This window comes from Seriola dumerili, unplaced genomic scaffold (genome assembly GCF_002260705.1).
Source record: "Seriola dumerili isolate Sdu_G_001 unplaced genomic scaffold, Sdu_1.0 BDQW01000807.1, whole genome shotgun sequence".
NCBI classification, from domain to species: domain Eukaryota; kingdom Metazoa; phylum Chordata; class Actinopteri; order Carangiformes; family Carangidae; genus Seriola; species Seriola dumerili.
Genome location: NW_019175062.1, coordinates 444,809 through 464,959, shown reverse-complemented (window position 1 = coordinate 464,959; position 20,151 = coordinate 444,809). Strand labels below are relative to the sequence as shown.

At 41.1% G+C, this 20,151-nt stretch overlaps 2 protein-coding genes across 2 annotated transcripts; one reads left to right on the top strand and one right to left on the bottom strand.

Annotated features, from left to right (window-relative positions):
* The first annotated feature begins 2,276 nt into the window (after positions 1 to 2,276).
* LOC111237087 (chromobox protein homolog 2-like) lies at positions 2,277 to 7,360 on the top strand. The gene is made up of 5 exons (XM_022766052.1): positions 2,277 to 2,342; positions 2,439 to 2,482; positions 4,623 to 4,688; positions 5,008 to 5,077; positions 5,160 to 7,360. Exons 1-5 carry the CDS (start codon positions 2,277 to 2,279, stop codon positions 6,576 to 6,578), a joined length of 1,665 nt encoding a protein of 554 aa, XP_022621773.1. The 3' UTR covers positions 6,579 to 7,360.
* A 10,451-nt stretch (positions 7,361 to 17,811) lies between these two features.
* Positions 17,812 to 18,523, bottom strand: LOC111237103 (noggin-3-like). Its single transcript, XM_022766072.1, has one exon. It carries the CDS (start codon positions 18,481 to 18,483, stop codon positions 17,812 to 17,814), a length of 672 nt encoding a protein of 223 aa, XP_022621793.1. The 5' UTR covers positions 18,484 to 18,523.
* Between the last annotated feature and the right edge of the window lie 1,628 nt (positions 18,524 to 20,151).

Below are 20,151 nucleotides of genomic sequence, written 5' to 3'. Positions count from 1 at the left end.
TGGTCAAAAAGTATTAATATTTAATTAATATCTTGCTGGTGGCTGGTAAAAAAGAACCTCACCAGGAAATGGTTTTTCACAGGACAGCCAACTGTAAATACATGGATGGATATTACACATTACAAAATGGAGAAAATAACAGCTTTTGTTCATCATAAATTGGAACAATTTATAGCATACTGGGAAAAATTGATTTAATTATGTAATGCCACAAAGGCCTGATTTTTTGACATGTCATATACATTCAGTTTAAAATCTGAAACACATTGTATGGAAATATAATTGATGCTGAATGTCAATAAATTAAAAAGAAAACCACATTTTTTCACAGTAATTAAAATTTTGAGTTTTAAAGTCTGGCCATAACTAATTATAGCCTAATGAAAATTCATTCTTAATTAATCTCCCAATATTCTTTGCAATTTATCGTTTACTTTATCTAACAGTTAAATATCTTGAAATATGCCTGTCACAATGGGATAGAAGCAAATTCCTAAGATTTGAGAAACAGGAATCAGCAAATATTTAGGTATTTTTGCTCGAAATGATTTATGGATTACCAAAATAGTTCCTGTTTTAATTTTTTTGGTCAACCAATCAATTAATTGACGAATGATTGCAGACCTTCTCTCTTTGGACAAAGACATCCAACAGATACATTATGTTCCAAGCACTCCAAACCAAACTCCGTTCAAAAACGTTACATTTTAATGTGACTTCACAGGTTTATTGAAATAAATTATTATTTTCAATTCGGCACATGACTCACTGTTGTATCAGCAACTATCTTTACGTGAATTGAGAAGGAAACATTAATCACCCTCAATCAGACAATTAAGAGAGAAACACAAAATACTTGTCTGAAACTTTCTGGTTAGTGTTTTCCGTGCATGACATATATGCCGAATTGATCGGTGGATACTGATGATTCTTGAAATGTCTCATGTTGTATTGTAGTATGAATGTCTGTGCGCCAAAACCCAGCAAAGTCTTAATTTGTCAAGTTTTCAGCCGAGGTTTGGGCGTTTGTTTAAACATGCAGCGGATTCCAGGGCGGTAATTGGGACAGGCTAACATTGATGTTAAAGCTTAGCTTCATTGATCTTGATTGAAAAAGCTGTTACATTTAACAGAACGAGCAAACAGTCAAGATAAGACACAGTGACAAATAAATAACAAGCGAACAGAACAGATGATGAAAATAAAGTGACACGTTCAAAGGCTTTACTTTAGACTTTTAAGATGATATTTAAAGTAACGATACCTTAAAAAATGAGCTGCACTGACATTCAACGCCGGACTGCTACAAGTTACAAAACATGCTATACGGAAACACACATAACACTGGTGCAACGCGCAGTCAGCTCCCTCTGAATTCGGCCACATGCGGAAAGGTTCCGCATCGGTATCTATGCATCTATGGTGGACACACACTTTTGTCTGTTTATACTTGTGAGGACCTAAAGCTGAACCTGATTCTAATCTGAACCTGAAAAGTCTGGACCGTCTAACAGGACTGCAGAGAAGTGGAACCAGTACATTTAGTCCAGTACTGTACTCCACCACAGTTCAGACACAAATATTACTTACTTTTTACTCCACCATATTAATCATATTAATTTTACTGTCTACTTTGATTCAGATTAATGTGATATTATAAGTAGCAGAGTATTTATCCCACCACAGTGCAGAAATTTTTAAAGTGAAATTGGTCTTCACAAAGATAGCTATACAAGCCCTGACATACAGGGCAAGATCTTTGTAGTCATTTTGTGTCTCTTTGTGATCATTTTGAATCTTTTGCTTCTCTTTGTAGTTGTTCTTACTTTCTTTGTAGTAGTTTTATGTCTCTGTGATCATTTTGAATATTTTTATTTTTTATTGGTTTGCATCCTTTTTGTGATCATTTTTTGTAGTTTCTCCATCTCTTTGTAGTTGTGTTGTGTTGCTTTGTAGTTGTTTGCATCTTTTTGTAGTTGGTTTGCATCTCTTTGTAATTGTTTTGAGTCTCTTTGTAGTCAATTTGTGGCCCCTCAGGCCCTTTCATGTAATCTTCCATGATAACAGTATTTATATATAGAATGTATAATCATTTTATTTCTATGTTTTCCATTGCTTATTTACAGTCTTACATGTGTAGTTGTTGTATTGCTGCTTTATAGCGAACGTGGTTGTAATAGGGTGTTTATAAAGAATGTATGTGACTCAGAGGGACGTACGGCGGCCGTGTGAGGTCAAATGCGCTTCGCTGCCCGTACGGAGGGGCTGCTGTAGTAATGGAGGGGGTCACAGTCGGCCAGGTATTTGATGCGGAATGCATCCTCAGCAAACGGCCGAGAAAGGTAAGTAAAAGGCGGGTTACGGCGCGGTGGGAACTCATGTTGTGACAGGAGCAGTCGTCCGTGTGTCTCTGACATCGTGTTTGTGTTTGTCCACAGGGGAAGTTTGAATATCTGGTGAAGTGGAGGGGGTGGTCGTCCAAGTAAGTAGCTAGCTAGCCCCCGGTGCTAGCCGACACACTGAGCAGCAGAAGAACGGCAGCAGACAATGCGCGGCCCGGTGTTCCCTCTCCTGTGATGGGGGGGTTGAATCTGAACACAGCTGCATAAAACATCAGGTTTACTCTGTAGCTCAGTGGCTGGTAAACACACCGCGGATACAACGTCAAACAGCCACCGTTTCTGGTCTCGTTGTTCGGCTTTTCTGCACCGAGCAGCTGATGCTAGACCGGTATCAGACCAGGACCAGCTGCAGGCTCGGCTGGGTTACCTGGAACCAGGGCTCATTGTAAAGAGGGAAACCTGTGGTTTTAATGCTCACTACCAGACTGACATTTAAACATCCACCATTATAATCATTTACCAGGACATCACATTACACAGTGTGGTGTAACTGTCCTTCAGTCTGCTGATTATACTCTAGATAAACTATTTAACCTTTGAAATGTCAGCGGCCAAGATGACGTCTTCACATGTTTTATTTTGTCCAAACAACTGTTCAGAAAACCAAACATATTCAATTTATTATCATGAGCGACAATTAAAAACATCAAATCTTCACATCAGAGAAACTGGAAACGGCTAATATTTCACATATTTTCTTAAAAAATTAAAAAACCAAACAGTTAGATTCATTTCCTGCTGATCAATTAATCAGTTTATCATCAGCTCTAGTTATTATGCTCACAGGCCGGTCTGACTCTCTCTATAACAATAACAGCTGCAACGATGGATTGTTTTCATTATCATGTAATGTGCTGATTATTTTTCTCAATTAGTCATTTAGTCCATAAATGCTAAAAAAAAAAAATAGTGTAATAACTTAGGATTTCTCCAACTGTGTTGTGTTTAATGACCCTGTTTTGTCAGAACAACTGTCCAAACCCTGAAGATGTTCAGTTTACTGTCACATTTGAAAAGCTGAACCAGAGAATATTTAGTATTTATGATTAAAAATGACTCGATTATTGATCGATATTGACATTTATACGTTGATTGTCAGAAGTTGTTCAGTCTCACTGTCCTCCAGCTGCAGAATTTACACAATTACTCAGATATGTGATCAGATCACACTATCACTGGTTTCTGCAGGATCCATCAGCATAATTAATCATTAATATATCGTTCAAACCCGGAGGATTTCATTTTAAAATGTAGTTTTGTGTTCACAAAGTCCAGATCAGAAAGTTTCCAAGGTGAATTTTGGGCAAATGTGTATATAAACAGGTGTTTCCTCTGTGTAGTAACAAGGGTTAATATTAAGACATTTACATCAACAACATTTACAAGCTATTTGTGTTAATATCAGCATGAACTAGTCAGGACAGAGTAATGACCTGGAGCTGACTGAGTTTGATACCAAACCACTACTAGAAACATTACTTTTTTTTATTGTATTACTTCACGATTCACTTAAAGCCCTCTATGAGACTCTGTCAAAAAACAAAAATAATAAATCTGATAAGTCAAAATAGATAATATGGAAACAATTTAGGACCAGTGAAGTAAAATTATAGACATCCAAAATTAAAAAAAAAAATTATTAAAAAATAACAAAAATCTTAATACATAAAATATCAAACAGAAAAACAAAACTAATCCAAATAACTAAAACAAAAAAAAGTTGAGGTATAGCTGCCTGATACTCGAAACCCTTTATAAAAGGAAAGAAGACATTTGGGATAAAAAGACATTATATAAATGATGGACGTACATGTGTTATGGTGTTATATCTTTCCCATAGAAACATGTTTTTCTATTGCTGAAAAAAGAAGCCAACATTCTCAGGTATTAAACGTCATCTAAACTCCAGTGGCTGTACAAAACTATAAATAGAATAAAAAAAAACTTTGGTTCATTCAGGAATTATAAAAAATGATCTGCCAGCTTTTATACTTTTATTCTGTTAGAGTCGCTGACTGTTGACGTAATAACATCATTATCTGTCAACTGTTGTCAGCAGAACATGTCAGCAGAACATGTACTAACTGAGTCGTCGAAAGTTTTCCTCGTGTTTAAACTTTGATCCATTTTTCAAATGTTACTGAGATTGACCTGGTGTTTGTTTGATTCATGAACTGACGAGGTCATTAATTAACATGATTCATTCTCTGGTGTTTTCAGGCACAACAGCTGGGAGCCAGAAGAAAATATTTTGGACCCAAGGTTACTGGCAGCATTTCACAAAAGGTGTGTGTGTGTGTGTGTGTGTGTGTGTGTGTGTGTGTGTGTGTGTGTGTGTGTGTGTGTGTGTGTGTGTGTGGGTGGTATGTGTGTGTGTATGTTTTGGAAATAACAGCTATTAGGCCCAATAATGAAAACACCATTTATTGTACTGAGCCTGTAAGTTCCTACAGAAACTGCAGCTGCCTCAGGGCCAAAGATATGTCTGTTCTTCAGTTCGGTTTAACGATAAATAATTAAAAGAAAAAAAGAAAAACAGATCACAGATTCTTCTTTTTCTTCTTCTAGCTCAGTGTCTGAATGTTTTCTCTTCCTATTGTTCCAGAGAACAAGAGCGGGAGCTTCTGTTCCAGAAGAAAGGAAAGAGGCCGAGAGGACGACCACGGAAGATTCTGGTGATCAGCTGTTCAGTGATTTCGCCTGTTGCTTCATTTCCTGCCTTTTCTCTTTCACTCATTTTCTTTCTCTTTTCTGCAGCCTGCACCAACCGCCACCAAGGACAGCCGCTCCTCGTCCTCCTCTTCCTCCGGCCTCTCGTCTTCGGCCTCCTCCTCGTCCTCAGAGGATGAAGATCACACGAAGAAAGCGAAGCGTGTCCATCCTGTCCCCCAGAAGAGGCCCCAGATCCTGCTGGCCAAACCCGACCCCCCCCGCAAGAAGAAGCGTGGGAGGAAGCCGCTGCACCCGGACCTAAGGGCTTTAAGACAGGCGAAGAGCAGACCTCCTGCTCCATCTCCTCCTCCTCCCCCTCCTCCTCCTCCTCCTCCTCCTCCTCCACGACACCACCAGGCGCTCAGACTGCTCAGAGATGAGCCTCGGCCCGGGGTGAAGAAGCCTCTGCAGCCGGCCAGCTTCACCTACACAGGGCTGAGCAGGAGCTCCAGAGACGAGGCTGCCTCTGCCTCCCAGACCTCCGCCAGCTCCTTCTCCCAGACCGCTGCCTCCAAACCCGGATCCCTTAGCTGCATCTGGACCAACCGCTCCCTGTCCTCCTCCTCTTCATCCTCCTCCCACAACAAAGCCAGTCCTTCAGCACAAAATAAGAACTCTGCGTCCGAGCTGAAGCGGTCTATGTCCGAATCCGGCAGCAGAGGAGACGGATTCAAAGTGTCGCCTCTGAAACAAAGTGGCAGTTCGGGATCGTTGGGTTTGCACAGCAGCTTCGGGGGGGGCCAGGCGGTGGCCCAGCGCTCCCAGCTGGGCCAGCGGAGGCAGGAGGGCGTCGGAGGCCAGAGCGGGTTGGTTCAACACAAGCAGCAGAACTCTGGCCTTTCCAAACCGTCGTCATTATCCTCACCCACACCTCGAGACCGAGCCAACCAGGCACTGAGCCTCCGAGCCCTCAACCTGCAGAGCGTCAGCAAGCTGCCGGCCGGCAGCAGCACAAGCAGCGCCATGGTGGCAGCGTCTAGGTCAAGCTTAAGGAGCGGCGGCGGGATTGTCGTAAAAGGAGGAGTGGGTAGCATCAAAGAGACTCGGATGTCAGCTGGAGGGCAGCGCTCTGGTTTGGCTGCAGGCGGCACTGCAGAGCCGGGCAGGGGGAAGGAGATGATGGCAGGAGGCAGCTCCAGCCGAGGGAGCGGCGGCGGCGGCAGGCAGGAGGACAGGAAACACGGGCTGAGCTCTCAGAACCGGAGCCTGAACGAGCTCAGCACCGGAGACTCGGACGAGACCAGCAGCAGCGAATCAGAGCACGATGACACCGCCTTGTATCCCAGCAAGAGCCGGCCCAGCCTTGGCAACGACGCCACCGAGTCGGATACAGAGACGGACTGGCGGCCGACCCGCAGCCTCTTGGAGCACGTGTTTGTCACCGACGTCACGGCCAACTTTATCACGGTCACGGTGAAGGAGTCTCCTACCAGCGTGGGATTCTTCAACTCACGAAATCACTGAGGGACGTCTGTGCTCAGCCTGACATCACTTCCTGCCACAGCTCTCAGGGTTCCTACAGCTCTGGAACTTCATCCACAAACAGCTCACAGAAGTTTTTCCACAAAGAGATGCACAAAACGTTTGGACGACACAGTTTCAATAATCCAGTGATGTTACATAAAGACAAAAACATGGTGAAGAGATCACCTCTGGTTCAGCATTTGTAGAAACATTGTAGGAACCCTGATGTTTAGATCCCATTTACACCTGGTGTTAAAATGCAGTCTGTGTCTGGAGAAGGGAAAACTGACAAAGACTTAGGTTTTTCATTCAGTCACCTAAACAGGAAACAGGAAACAGTCACTGCAAAAACCTTCCTACAAGAAGTCAAAAGAGTTGACTTCGACAGGAAAGAGCCCATGATGAGTTTGCCTGCTGCACCTGTGCACAGGAGAAACTCAGATCCAGTTTCTAAAGTAAAACACCTCTGTAGTTTTCTGTTGACAGCTTTAACGTCCTGTAATCTGCGACATGAAATCCTCTCGTTCATTTTTCACTGATCAAAACAAACATGGTACTTTGAGCTCAGGCTCAAGCACGAGACATGACTCTTAACAAAAATCATTTCTGAAGCATGAAGCCATCAGAGTGTAAACTGAACATTCACAGGACAGTGAATTCAACCAGATGCTCTTCAAAAGTGGACAAAAACCAGTCCAGGACATCAGACAAATTCTGGAGCTGCAACAATTAGTTGATTAATGTATTGACAGGAAATGAATTGGCCAGTATTTTTTTTTAATTGACTGAATCATTTCAAGTTATTTTTTTAAGTAAAAATGCCAAAAAATTCTCTGGTTACAGTTTCTCCAATGTCTTTTAGCTATTTTCATATTTGTAGACCAAGCAATTAATCGCAAAAATAGGCAGTAGATTAATTGATTAAATTAAAATAATTGTTAGTTGCAGCCCTTAGTTTTGTACATTATGTCTATCAGCAATCAAAGTATAATTTACAAAAATAAGACACAAGTTATAATAAACAGGATTCTTACTGAGGTCTTGGAAAATGTTAAAAAGTAAAAACTTCCCATTTCATTCAAACCTTCACCAAAACAAATAATTAATTAAGACCCTTTAATTCCTCTAATAATTTAAAGCTGAATATAATTTTGTTGACAGCAACTGAAAACTACAGCAGCATCTTTTTCCAGAGATCAAGTCTGAGTAGTTTGGTGGCGTTAAATTGTAGTTTGGTTTGATATTAGATTCCTTCTTACACTTGAGAACAGTAGCTTGACAAATAAATCTTTAGTAAAAGGCCAACTTGCTTGCTTTTTTGTAGGGCTTTCAAGTGCATCTCATGGTCATGTGAATGGAGCTTTTATATGGCTGTTATATCAGCAACTCATACTTGACCACCTGCCATCATGTAACTGTTCTGTCCAGTGATGAGGACCAATGGAGGCAGTTAAAAGCCCTGGAAAAAGTTAGTAAATGGACCTTGATTACAGATTATTTTGTCACAGAGTTGCATCGGCTGTCGAACTGAAGTTACATCAGGTTTCACCGAGCATCAACCTCTGAAGTCAACACTGAAGTACCAAAACATGCAGTTCCTCTAATGACCACTAGAGTCTGGCTCCAACAGTGAGTCAATCCCCACAGACTCCCATGTTAAAATGCCAAACCAAAGCAGAAATAAACATGTTTACAGCCTGGTACAAAAAACAGTTTTGGTCTCTATAGCCAATTTCCTCCTTCATGACAGCTGTTGTATAACTCACCTGTTAACATTTTAAAGTTATGGAGAATTAAGGGCGTTGTCGCTTTGAGTGACAGGTGGGTGAGTGTATGTTCGCCACAGGAATATGCCGAAGTCTCAGCTCCACACACGCCCCTCCTCTTTGTCCATTTTTGGATAAGCTGGGAATTAAGGGCGGAGTCAGACACTGCCAAGATGGCAATGGTGGAGCAGTTTACTCTAATCTTCAGAAACCTGTGGGTGACGTCACAGAAGCTACGTCCATCTTTATTTAGTCTGGTAGAAACAGCTGCATCTCACTGTGCACTGCATGAAGTTGTATTGTTAATGAACCATCGACTCATCACTGTTGAGAACTTGAACAGCTGACGCAACTCTGTGACAAAATAATCTGTAATCAAGGTCCACTTACTAGCTTTTTCCAGGTCTTTCAACTGCCTCCAGTGGTCTCCGTTCAGAAGACCATAAGATGCTGTTGAAAGCCCAGCAGAAAAGCATTGTTGCAGTTTCTTCTCTCCGTTTTCGAACTGCGTTGTGTTAGAAAGTGTAAACACGGGGTCTGACACCACAGATGGATGTACCACAGATGCGACACCTCCTCTCCAGTGCCTCAGGTTCTATCTACCCACTGCCACCGTACAGCTGCTTGTGATGATTAGTTTGAGTAGGACGTTTGTGCTTGTCGGACCTGTATCCAAACTAAATATGTGGCTTTATCCAGAGCAGCATGTTTAAAAAAAATTCTAACAAAAAAAAAAAGAAAAAGAAAAAAAGAAGTGAGGTCTGTCTGTGATCTGTAAACTTTCATCCATAAACAAATCCCATCTAGGTTTTTTTTTAATTATCTTTCAGTTCCCCTTGGACCAAAGGTGTTATGAATGTGAATTATGTCGTTTTTGATTTTTGATTATTGACAGTATTCCTTGCACTACGCACAGTATAAATGTAAGCTCATCATCTCAAAGAAGAGACATTCCATCATCACTATATTTCTGAATTTTATACAGTTTTAATACATTTGCCGTCACAGTGTCTTTTGGAGTTGAAATATGTGTTAATTTATATTTGTAAATATGTTTTTTTTTTTTTCATGTGATATCTGATATCTATCTGGTGCTCATATTGGCTTACTAGCTTCAGATACTTGTAGCCTGTGTGCCTCTGCCATTTTTAAGGTATTTGAAATAAACCATAAGTACCTAAAGGATAAAAATGCCCACTGTATGGATACACGATATTAAAGGATGTTTTGGGCCTTGACTGCTGTTCACATCTTCACCAGGAGGTGTCCCTGTTGGACAGTGAATGAAGCCTCTGTATCACCTGGTGAGTCACCTTCAATATTTCTCAGTTACATCTGATGCTCAGAACTTTTATTTTTATTTAACCTTTATTTAAGGTTGAATAAAAGAGTCAGTATCACTAAAATGGTTTAGAAAAACCATGTCCATTTAATACAGTTTTGTTTTTACCCAATGCTGTAGAAGAATGAAGCCAATTAATGTGAAAAACTAATGAAAGATCCATGTTAAAGGGGCTATTTAAAAGTTTTTGCTACATTGCTATCGTTAGCATTAATAGCTGTTTTCTCACCAGTCTCACCAAGAACTTAAGCCGTGGTTGCATTAAGGTAATACAACCTCTGAGCAGCTGTTTCAGGGCAGACCAGAAGCCACAGTGACTTGGTATCAAAAAGTGACAAGCTGAACGGGCTGTGGCTAGGTGGTTAGCATGCTAACTTCATTAGAAAAAAAGAAGTGATAGAATTAAAACCAGAAGGTCGCTTTTCTGGACATAGCTGTTGGTGAGTTTGGTTTGGACCAGTGATTTAATGGGAAAAACTAATGAAACTAATTATTAAAGGAGCTATCTGTAAGTTTTTGCTATTGCTACATAGCTAACGTTAGCATTAGCAGCTCTTTAACTGTGTAATTTGTGAGTTCATAAGTGATTTGAGGGCTTTAGCTGTGACAAATCACTAGATGTCGTAACGTTCCACACAGATGGATCAGTGAACAGACTAATAATCCAAATTAACAAACAGGTTAATGAAATAAGCAAATGAACGTGGTAATAAACAAAGTGAACAGATGAATAAACCGAATAGATAAATGTATTAATAACTCAAATGAGTGTATTAATCAGTATATTAAGTTCTTGAAAAGTCTTAAAAAGAATTGAATTCATTTTTCACAGAAATAACAAAGATGATAAAATCCTAAATTTGATTTACAAAAGTCTGAAATATTTTTCCCGCCCTGCTCTGTGCAGAAACAATAATTAAAGAGAAAAAGGTTTTCATATTTGATTTGGGTAAAAACTGTCTGGACATTATGCACTAAGATATATGTGAACCTGAAATGAATCAATTCCATCCATTTCCTGCTATTTGTCAAAGTCATGTTTAATAATTAGTTAATGAGGTTATTAGTAATTATAAAATTATGGGGTGTACTGATATCTTGAGTTATGAGTTATTAAAAAGGTGCAGAAGCTGCAGAAACTAATCAACTGAGCAAATAGATTAATAATAACTAAGTCTAATTAATGAACCAGTGAGTGAATGGATTAATGAACAGATCACTAAACTGAGCAGTTTAATGAACCATGTGAATGGATGAATGAATCTGTTTACAGTTACTATTATTATTATTATGATCATCACTGTGGCCTGTGACTGCAGCTGTGACGTCAACGCAGAGAAACTCACAACAACAATATTTCTGTCTGAAAAAAAACTGTGACGCTGAAACAAAACTCAGGAAACACTTCAGAGTTACACCAACAAAAACACAACTCATCACACTCACACAGAAGTGATGTCTGCAGGACAGCTGGCTGCAGGTCAGTGTGTGTGTGTGTGTGTGTGTGTGTGTGTGTGTGTGTGTATGACTGACAGAAGCTATCATCCCACAAAGCTGCAGATTCAGTGATTTATGGCCAGAGCCGTGCAGAGAGGTGGAATTTTCCCAAAATAAGTTTGAGTAAACAGGCTGCGACAGAGGGGCCCTCACAGCACACTGGTATGCATAAACAGTTTGAACAGTGCGGGGCAGTGTAACCCCCCACCCTCCACCCCCCACCCCACCCTCAGCTGACACACACTCACACACACACACACTTGCAGCACATTACAGCGCAGTGAGACGCAGCCTCAGTCTGAATCCCTCGTGTCATTTTTGCAGCTTTACATATTCCAGTCACAGAAAACACACACACACACACACACACACACACACACACACACACACACACACACACATACACACACACACACAAGCTCAGTTCTACAAAAAAAAGTCTCATTTTAATGGAGGGTGAATGACAGCTGGACACCACTGCCCCCTTGTGGCCGTTGGACAGTTGACAGACAGTGGATGGTGGATATGTTGAAGGTTTTACAAACTGTTCACCAAAACTAAACTGAGTGTTTTGCTGCTGTCACGACGGACGAACAAACAAACAAACAAACAAACAAGCACACAAACAAACAAAGCTCAGTTTCTGTTTTATTGTGAAAAGTTTCATTTTTTGAGTAAATCCTTTTAACGTTAGGACAGCATATTTTTTGCTACATTTGAAGTGTGGTTCTGCAATGTCGGCCACTTTGGTCCAGTTGGATAAATTATCATAAAGTTTCATTCATTCACGTTCCTCAGAGGATGAATCCTGAAGTTCACTGATCCTCTGGCGCCTCCATGAGGTGAATGTTTGTGGTTTTAGCTGAAACATCGCAACAAATCTGTGACTGTCATTGCAAAAAACAATGAAGCACAAACCTAGGCAACAGTGAGACACTGAGAAACTTCCACAAATAGTGTGAGAGTGTCTATCTACACACACACACACACACACACACACACACACACACACACACACACACACACACACACACACACACACACACACACACACACACAGTGAGGGCAGCCTGGGATTACCAAACAGCAGTCTGTGTGTGTCTGTCTGGGCCGGAGGAGTCTCCCTGTTGGCACAAAGACAACCAGACTGTCATCAATCTACTGCTAAACCAACACCACTGACTGTCAACACAAACCTGCAGCCTGTTAACACACACACACACACACACACACACACACACACACACACACACACACACACACATAAAGCAGCCTATAGACATATATGCCCCAGACACGTGCCCCACCTTTGTCTGAATACTTTTGATCAGACAGTAAAAGAAGACGACAATTTTTTAACCTTTGAAAGAGAAAATAATGACAATGTACAATCTCTCTGGCATTCAAGAGAATCTGTTTGTTTTCCTTTTTATTTCTTCTTATTTTATTTCTAAGTTTACTCTCAGTTTCTAAAGAGTAAAATTCTGGTCACAAAAATGTGGAAATTTATAAAATTTCTAAAGTTTGAAACTCTGAAATTTCTTCACCTAAACATCTGCATCTTCACACCTGGACAAGAAATTAGTTATTTAAAGTTCCTCCAGATGTATTTTAAACTGTAAAAATCCCTTGATTCATGTTTAGTTTAACATGGTTTTCACATATAAAAACTGGGTCTGAAGCTCATCTACTCTTAATTCCTGATTGAGAAACCTGGATCAGGCCTTGAGCCCCGCCCACCACCTGCTTGCTCCAGGTGGACAGCTGAAAGAGCAGAGAGTATCAAGATGGTTAGAGGAGGCCACATGTTTGAGCCTCAGTCAGACCCAGACTCAGATGAGGAGTCTGTAGAGACCAGAACCAGAGACTAGCAGACGGATCAGAACGGTTAGCATCTTTTCAGAACGGTTAGTGAAGTTAGTATCTTTTCAGAACAGTCAACATCTTATATTTATTTATGTTGTTTATTAGCTTGTAACTGGCAGTGTCTGACACAGTGTAAGTGGTTGTGCTAATGCTAACACTCTTTCTCTGTACTGACAAGGTTTCGGGTGTATTTAGCCACCGAATCTGTCATTGGTTCACTGCAGTTCACGGTGGAAACACTCAGTCATGGTATTGATAGATTATTTCACTCATCACATGTATAGTATTATGTAAAAACATATGGACGTTGACAAGGTGAAACACTTGATTTTCATCAGAGGGTCTTTAATATTTATTTTATTTGAAACATGTCAGACTGCACCTGAGTGATGAGGTCTGTCACTGAAGGAATCTCCAACCTCTGATCCACAGGGATGCAGACTGCTGTCCTTCCAGGACCTGGTATTCAGACACAGAGCTGGTTGCTGTCTTCAGTTTTCAGCTTTAATTATTTATTTATCTATTTTTACATTAGAGAAAGGTTTTTCATTCACACAGCACTAGAAGCAGTTTGGGAATCAGGTGGTAGCCTTACAATGTGTGTGTGTGTGTGTGTGTGTGTGTGTGTGTGTGTGTGTGCGTGGGTGGGTGGATGCTGGCGGCAGTCAAGCATGGCGGTGGGCGGCTGCAGATGCCGACTGTCTCCTCACACCAGAGTGAAAACCTTGAAACGTCTCGGTGTGACATCCGACTCCGCCCACTCCTCCCACCTGTCAGAGCCCGTCCTCAGTTTGTTTTCTCAGCACCGTCCCTACTGTACACACTGATCTGTGTGTTACTACGGCTCAGACTGACATCAGCACCATTATCCTAGAATCCTCTTTGCCAAGAGCTCGATAGTTTTGGAAAATTTTTTCCTTTTCTTCTTCTGTGTTTTATTTGAAGTGTTGATTTATAAGATACATTTGTGGTTTTAAGAACCAAAAACCACCTCAATCTAGTTTTACATCTCCTCTCTCAGGCTTCTCTCTGGAGCTCTAGTAACAACAGGTCGGTGAGCCAATCAGAAGAGAGGAGGCTCTGAGCCTCTCTTCTGATTGGCTTACTGGTTTCTGAGAGATCAAATAAAAATATAGCAGATTTCTGGTAAACACTCAGAGAACCCAAATCCTGCAAGGTTGGATGGTGAGTCCAGGTGGGTCGGGCTTGGGGTGTGGCTGAGGGAGGTTGTGACATCACAAAGTTCCAGAAGTCCTGACGGCTGGTTTTAAGGCTCAGTTTCTGAATACAGGCTGTGTGCATTTCTCTGTGGACTGAGGCTTTGATACTTTTACAGTATTACTATATAACCTAGACCTGATCTATAATCAAACAACACATGGACATCTACCTTTAGACTATATGGACCTTTAAGTAAACGTGTGATCAATCATCGTCAACAACCAACAATCCCCCAGAGAAAGATCAATGACAATGTTTTTGTTTTGTTTCTATTTTGAATAAATAAGATGGAAGCGCTTCATCCTTGCTTTTAATTAAATATGATTCATTATCATGGTCATTACTCACTTTATGTTATTTACATTTTTTATTGTAATTATGTTGTAAATTGTATTTTAATCTATTCCATCTGTTCTTTTATTATTCATTTTCTTCTTGTTTTTGTTTGCTAACGATAGAATAGCTTTTTAAATCTATTTCATTGAATCTCATTGTCATCAGTCTGTGAAGCTCTTTGAACTGCACTGACCTGTATGAAAGTTGCTGTACAAATAAAGTTTGATTGATTGACACTGAGCGTAGATTGATGAGGGAAAAGATTACTATAAATAAAAATAAAACAAGGTCATCAGATAGAACAGCAGCAAACATCGTCCTTTAACACAGACCTGTCTGAATGTAGGAGGTTCAGTCAGGCTGGTAGTGCCAATCACCGCGCGCACACACACACACACACACACACACACACACACACACACACATCAAAGCCAGGTTTGACCTCGACCTGAATACCTGCCCACCCTGCAGCAGTGATAAGAGCCAGATTGAATCCTCCACACCTCCGCCTTTCAGCGCCCTGCCCTCAGCTCATCCTCCTCCTCTCCATCAGCTGATAAGCTCTGAACCAAAGCACCTGTGCTCCGGGATAATGTGACACTGTGGGTTTCCCCTCAGAGAAAATCGAGGATGCTGTATTTACTGTATATATATATTATATTAACATATATTGACAGGCTTTATACACGCACACATTGCATTTGCGTATGGGACTACAAGACACACTACTTCAAACTGTCTGCTGAGATTATAGACTGGACATTTTACACTTGGTCAGGTGTTTATAGTTGGGATATTTTTTGTTTCAGTTCAAATTTCTTGTGTGTTTGTAACGTTTTGCAGGTTATACACACATTAGCTGAATCACTCGAGGCTGTGTCCCAAAGTGCTTCTGATGGTTTGATTTAGCTCCTGAGGTTGAGGTGAGACAAACTACCACCTGCATGCATCTGTGTCTTTGTTTGACTCACTGCTACATTCAGATCAAACCATGTAGGAGACCTGGAGTGAGGCAGCGTTTGGCCTGTGAGTCTCATTAGAGACAGGTTGAGTCAAGGACAGAGGCTTCATATCAGCGAAATCGCTGACATACCTTCAGATCACAGGTGAGATGAAACGTCCGCAGCTGCTTTGAAGCTGCACCAGAACAAACTATTAAAATCTCAGTTTTTCCTTTGATCAACATAAAAACATGACACTTTTTTTTATTTCTGTGCAAACACAAGGAAACCGTTTCCCAAACTGAGCACCACCGACTTAAAGGTTCCACATCATCGTGTTCAACAACATCTGCTTCGCTGGTCCAGAGTCAAAGCTACAAGACATAAAAGGAGTCAACTACGACGCTCTTGGTGCATTTCAGTAACAAACGTCCAATCACAGAGCTTCACATTTGACTGCTAATGTGGAGCTGAAGCTAATGATCACACAAATCTGTTCATTTTCTGATTGTTTTGAATTTGCTGCCACCCTGATTCCCGCTTTGTCTCCATAGCAACAGCAGCCGATGCTCATGGGTATTGTAGTAGTTGAGATATTTCTAACTGATGAATAAGACAAATACAAGAAGCAGTAGAGGCACATTTATGAACGTCCTGTACTTTACTTGAGTCTTTTCTGTTCGTGTCACTTCCTGCTTCCACTCCACACAAGTCCAGAGGAAAAAATGGACGTTTTAATGCATTTTATTTATTCTTATTAATTCTGAGGTTTTCACTGTTGATTGGCTCTGGGTAACTGTTACTGACATTTCACAACATTTACAAACCAATCAATCAATCAATCAATTAATCAAGAAAATAATCAGCAGACGTTACTTCCTGTACTTATCTTTTCTGTTCGTGTCACTTCCTGCTTCTACTCCACCTACCTCCAGAGGAAAAATTGTACATTTAATAGATTAATCTGACACTTTACCAATTAAGAGTTTTACATACAAAACATATAAAGAGCTTATAAATTATATTTGATGCTTTGTTAGAAATGAAACGGTTTAGTAATTATTCAGATTCATTGGAAACTTTTGATCATCGTTTCAGTCGTTTTAATGCAAAACATTTTATTTATTCTGAATAATTCTGACATTTTCACTGTTGATTGCACAAAACGAATGCTGTGGAGGTTTCATGTTGGGCTCTGTGTAACTGTGACGACATTTCTCAACATTTACAAACCAATCATTCAATCAATCAATCAATTAATTAATCAAGAAAATAATCAGCAGAAGGTAAAACCAGCTCCACCCAAACCAACTACAGCAGTAAGTATGCTGATCCATTTATGTAATATATAACAGTCACAGAGGACATGATTCTACCTTTAATGCTAAGTACATTTTCCTGATTATACTCAGATAGTTTTACTGAAGAGACAGTTTCCATGCAGGACTTTTATTTTGACAGTGTGGTATTAGTACCTGTGCTTAATGAAATGATGTGAACATTGATCATTGACCCAGATCTATAAATAACTTTGTCTTATTATGAAGAATAAATAAAGCGACACAGAGTTCGAATTCACGTGGTTTATAGACCAGCTGTCCCTTTTTATTTTACAGCATGTGAAGATGATAATGATGAGTTCCGGTTTAAACTGAACAATAATAATAATAATAATAATAATAATGATAATAATAATAATCAGTCTGTATTAATGCTTTTAGTCTGGTTTTCATTTATTTCAGTTTCTGAGGTTGCAGCAGAACTCTTCATGTTTCCCACAGAGCTCCATAAAGTCATTTTAAAAAGCTTCACTATGAACATTTTGATTCTTCATTATAAATATAAACAGATACAATCAAGATACATTAAACAAATACAGTAGATTTGATTATATTAATAATACTGACCTTCCTTTTTATACAAAGTTCTGTCATAAAATAAAAACATGTACATCAAATATACATTCTTACACTGGACAGTGCACTGCAAAAAAACAACAACCATTTTTAACAAGTCATCTGTTCTCATGTTCAGTCTGAAAATCTTTGGTTTGAGATTTTACAGATTTTTAATATAAATATTCTGAAAAAATGCAGAAAAATCTGATTTGATTTGGAATAAAATGTTTTTTTAATCATCATTTGTTTCCAGAAAAACAGTTTTTATGAGTCACGAGGAGTTTGAATGGCTTGTAAAGATCAGTATGTTTGTGTATAAAAATAATAATGAACCTCCTTTAATGACTTGCAGCTACAGAGTCATTCTCAGTTCGGGCAGGAGCATTTGCACTCTGATATAATGGGGTACTGAACAGGTATCCAGGCGCATTTCAGACCCCCCTTTTTCTGCAGGCAGCGCCATCGCAGGATCGTAAAATGAGTCGATTTGGCAGGTTTGCAGACCATCCCTTCAGGGACCGAACAAGACCGCTTATTGTAGCAGCTCCCCACCTTCACGTAGCGCGGCCAGAATCTGCTGCCCAGGTCGTTCCATGCGTAAACAACCGGGCAGAAGGCGTATGACCACAGCCACAGTTGCAGCCTTCTCCGGAGTTTTTTGCTCGGCTTCTGCTTCTTGCCGTGCTGGACTTCGAACTCCATGGCCCGGATCTCTTTGGGCATCGCTCCGGAGAGCTTCTGCCGCATCTCCGCGTCGCTCACATCCTCGTTCCCCGCGTATTTGTCCTCCGGCGGGGAGACGGACATGAAGTGCGGGTCGAAGTGGCTGCCCAGGACGCTCCTGAGCTCCGTCTCGTTCAGGTCCTTCTCCTTAGGGTCCAGCACCGGATCCGGGTCCTCCTTTAGGTCCAATACGGGTAGAGTGTCGCTGGGAATGGGGCGGAAGAGATAGTAGTGTTGGCACATGCCCTCCTCTATCCTGAAGCCCAGAGAGAGTACGAGCATAAACACAGCCAAGAAATAATAGGAGTTATCCATCTCCTCTGTACACAAGTTCCCGGGCTCGATTAGTCAGAATATTGAGAAATAATCCTTCACAAAGAAGAGAAAGGCGCTCCGGGTTCCCCTCGGATTGTCTGAAGGGACAGTATCCAAGTCTGAGCTGAGAGCGCGCAGCAGACGCACCGCTCGCACCGGGAGACTAACCGCGGCGCGACGCGCTCCAAAACTTCTCAGCAACTTTCAGACTGCAGCTGGCAGGTCGGACAGTGAGAGAGAGAGAGAGGGAGAGAGGTAGCAGGAGAGGGATTTCCCCGCGTAACTTCACAGTCCATGACCCAGACTCAGCCCCGAGCCTCCCCGGTCAGCAGGTCCCGGTGAGACAGCTCAGCGCCCCGCAGGTCGCTGCTCTCAGTCCGCATGTTGGCGCACCGGCTCCTGCTGCCTCTGGTCCTCCTGCAGCCAAACTGAAGGCGCCTCTGACTGCACCCAAATATCCAACAGGGCGGTGATGTAATCCCTCTCTCTCTCTGATGAGAGACCAACCCGAAAACTCCCTCCCATCCCGCCAAAACACACACACCCGCAGTTTACGCACAAGCATGAATACACAATACGATTAATAAGTTTAAATATATTTGGCACATAAATATTAATATCAGTGATATTAATAAAAGTCAAGGTGATGTAAAATACTCATCAACTATATAATATGACTGAGAAGTATAATCAGTAACCATAAGAATACATGTTTGTTTGACTTTTGTTGAACTACTCCTTTAATCTGCAAAGTAACCACTCATTACAGCGATCAATGAATGAGAGTAAAATAATACTATAATAATAATAATAATAATACTCTGAACTGTAGAAGCAATAATATGAATAGAGCATAAATTGTTAATACTCAGGTAAAGTACAAGTACTTGAGTAAATGTACTTAGTCGATTTCCACCACATCACAAACAGCAGGCTGACTATGAACAGTGTGGCTGTGTTGACTGCAGTGCTGGTTGCATTAGTGGTGGGGACTGTTGCAGTATTGGTGTAGTTGTTATGATGTGTGTTGCAGAGGGTGCAGTGTTGGTACTGTGGGCAGTGTTTGCTGTAGCATTGGTGTTACATATGGTGCTGGTTGCAATGATACTGATGGTTGCAGTGGGTTTGGTAAAGATGGTTGAAGTCATAGTAATGGTTGCAGGGGTTTGGTTTGTCGTGGGGAGTTGTGTTGGTGGTGATGTGTGTTGCAGTGGTTTGCTGTGGTGGTCTGTGTTGCAGTGTGTGTTGCAGTGGTGATGTGTGTTGCAGTGGTGGTGGTTGTGGTGGTGTGTGTTGTCTGTGTTGCAGTGGTGATGTGTGTTGCTGTGTGTTTTGCAGTGGTTATGTTTGTTGCAGTGGTGGTCTGTGTTGCAGTGTGTGTTGCAGTGGTGGTGTGTGTTACAGTGGTTGCAGTGGTGGTGTATGTTGCAGTGTGTGTTGCAGTGTGTGTTGCAGTGGTGGTGTATGTTGCAGTGTGTGTTGCAGTGGTGATGTGTGTTGCAGTGTGTGTTGCAGTGGTGGTGTATGTTGCAGTGTGTGTTGCAGTGGTGATGTGTGTTGTCTGTGTTGCAGTGGTGGTGTGTGTTGCTGTGTGTTTTGCAGTGGTGGTATGTGTTACAGTGGTGGTATGTGTTGCAGTGTGTGCTACAGTGGTTGCGGTGGTGGTGT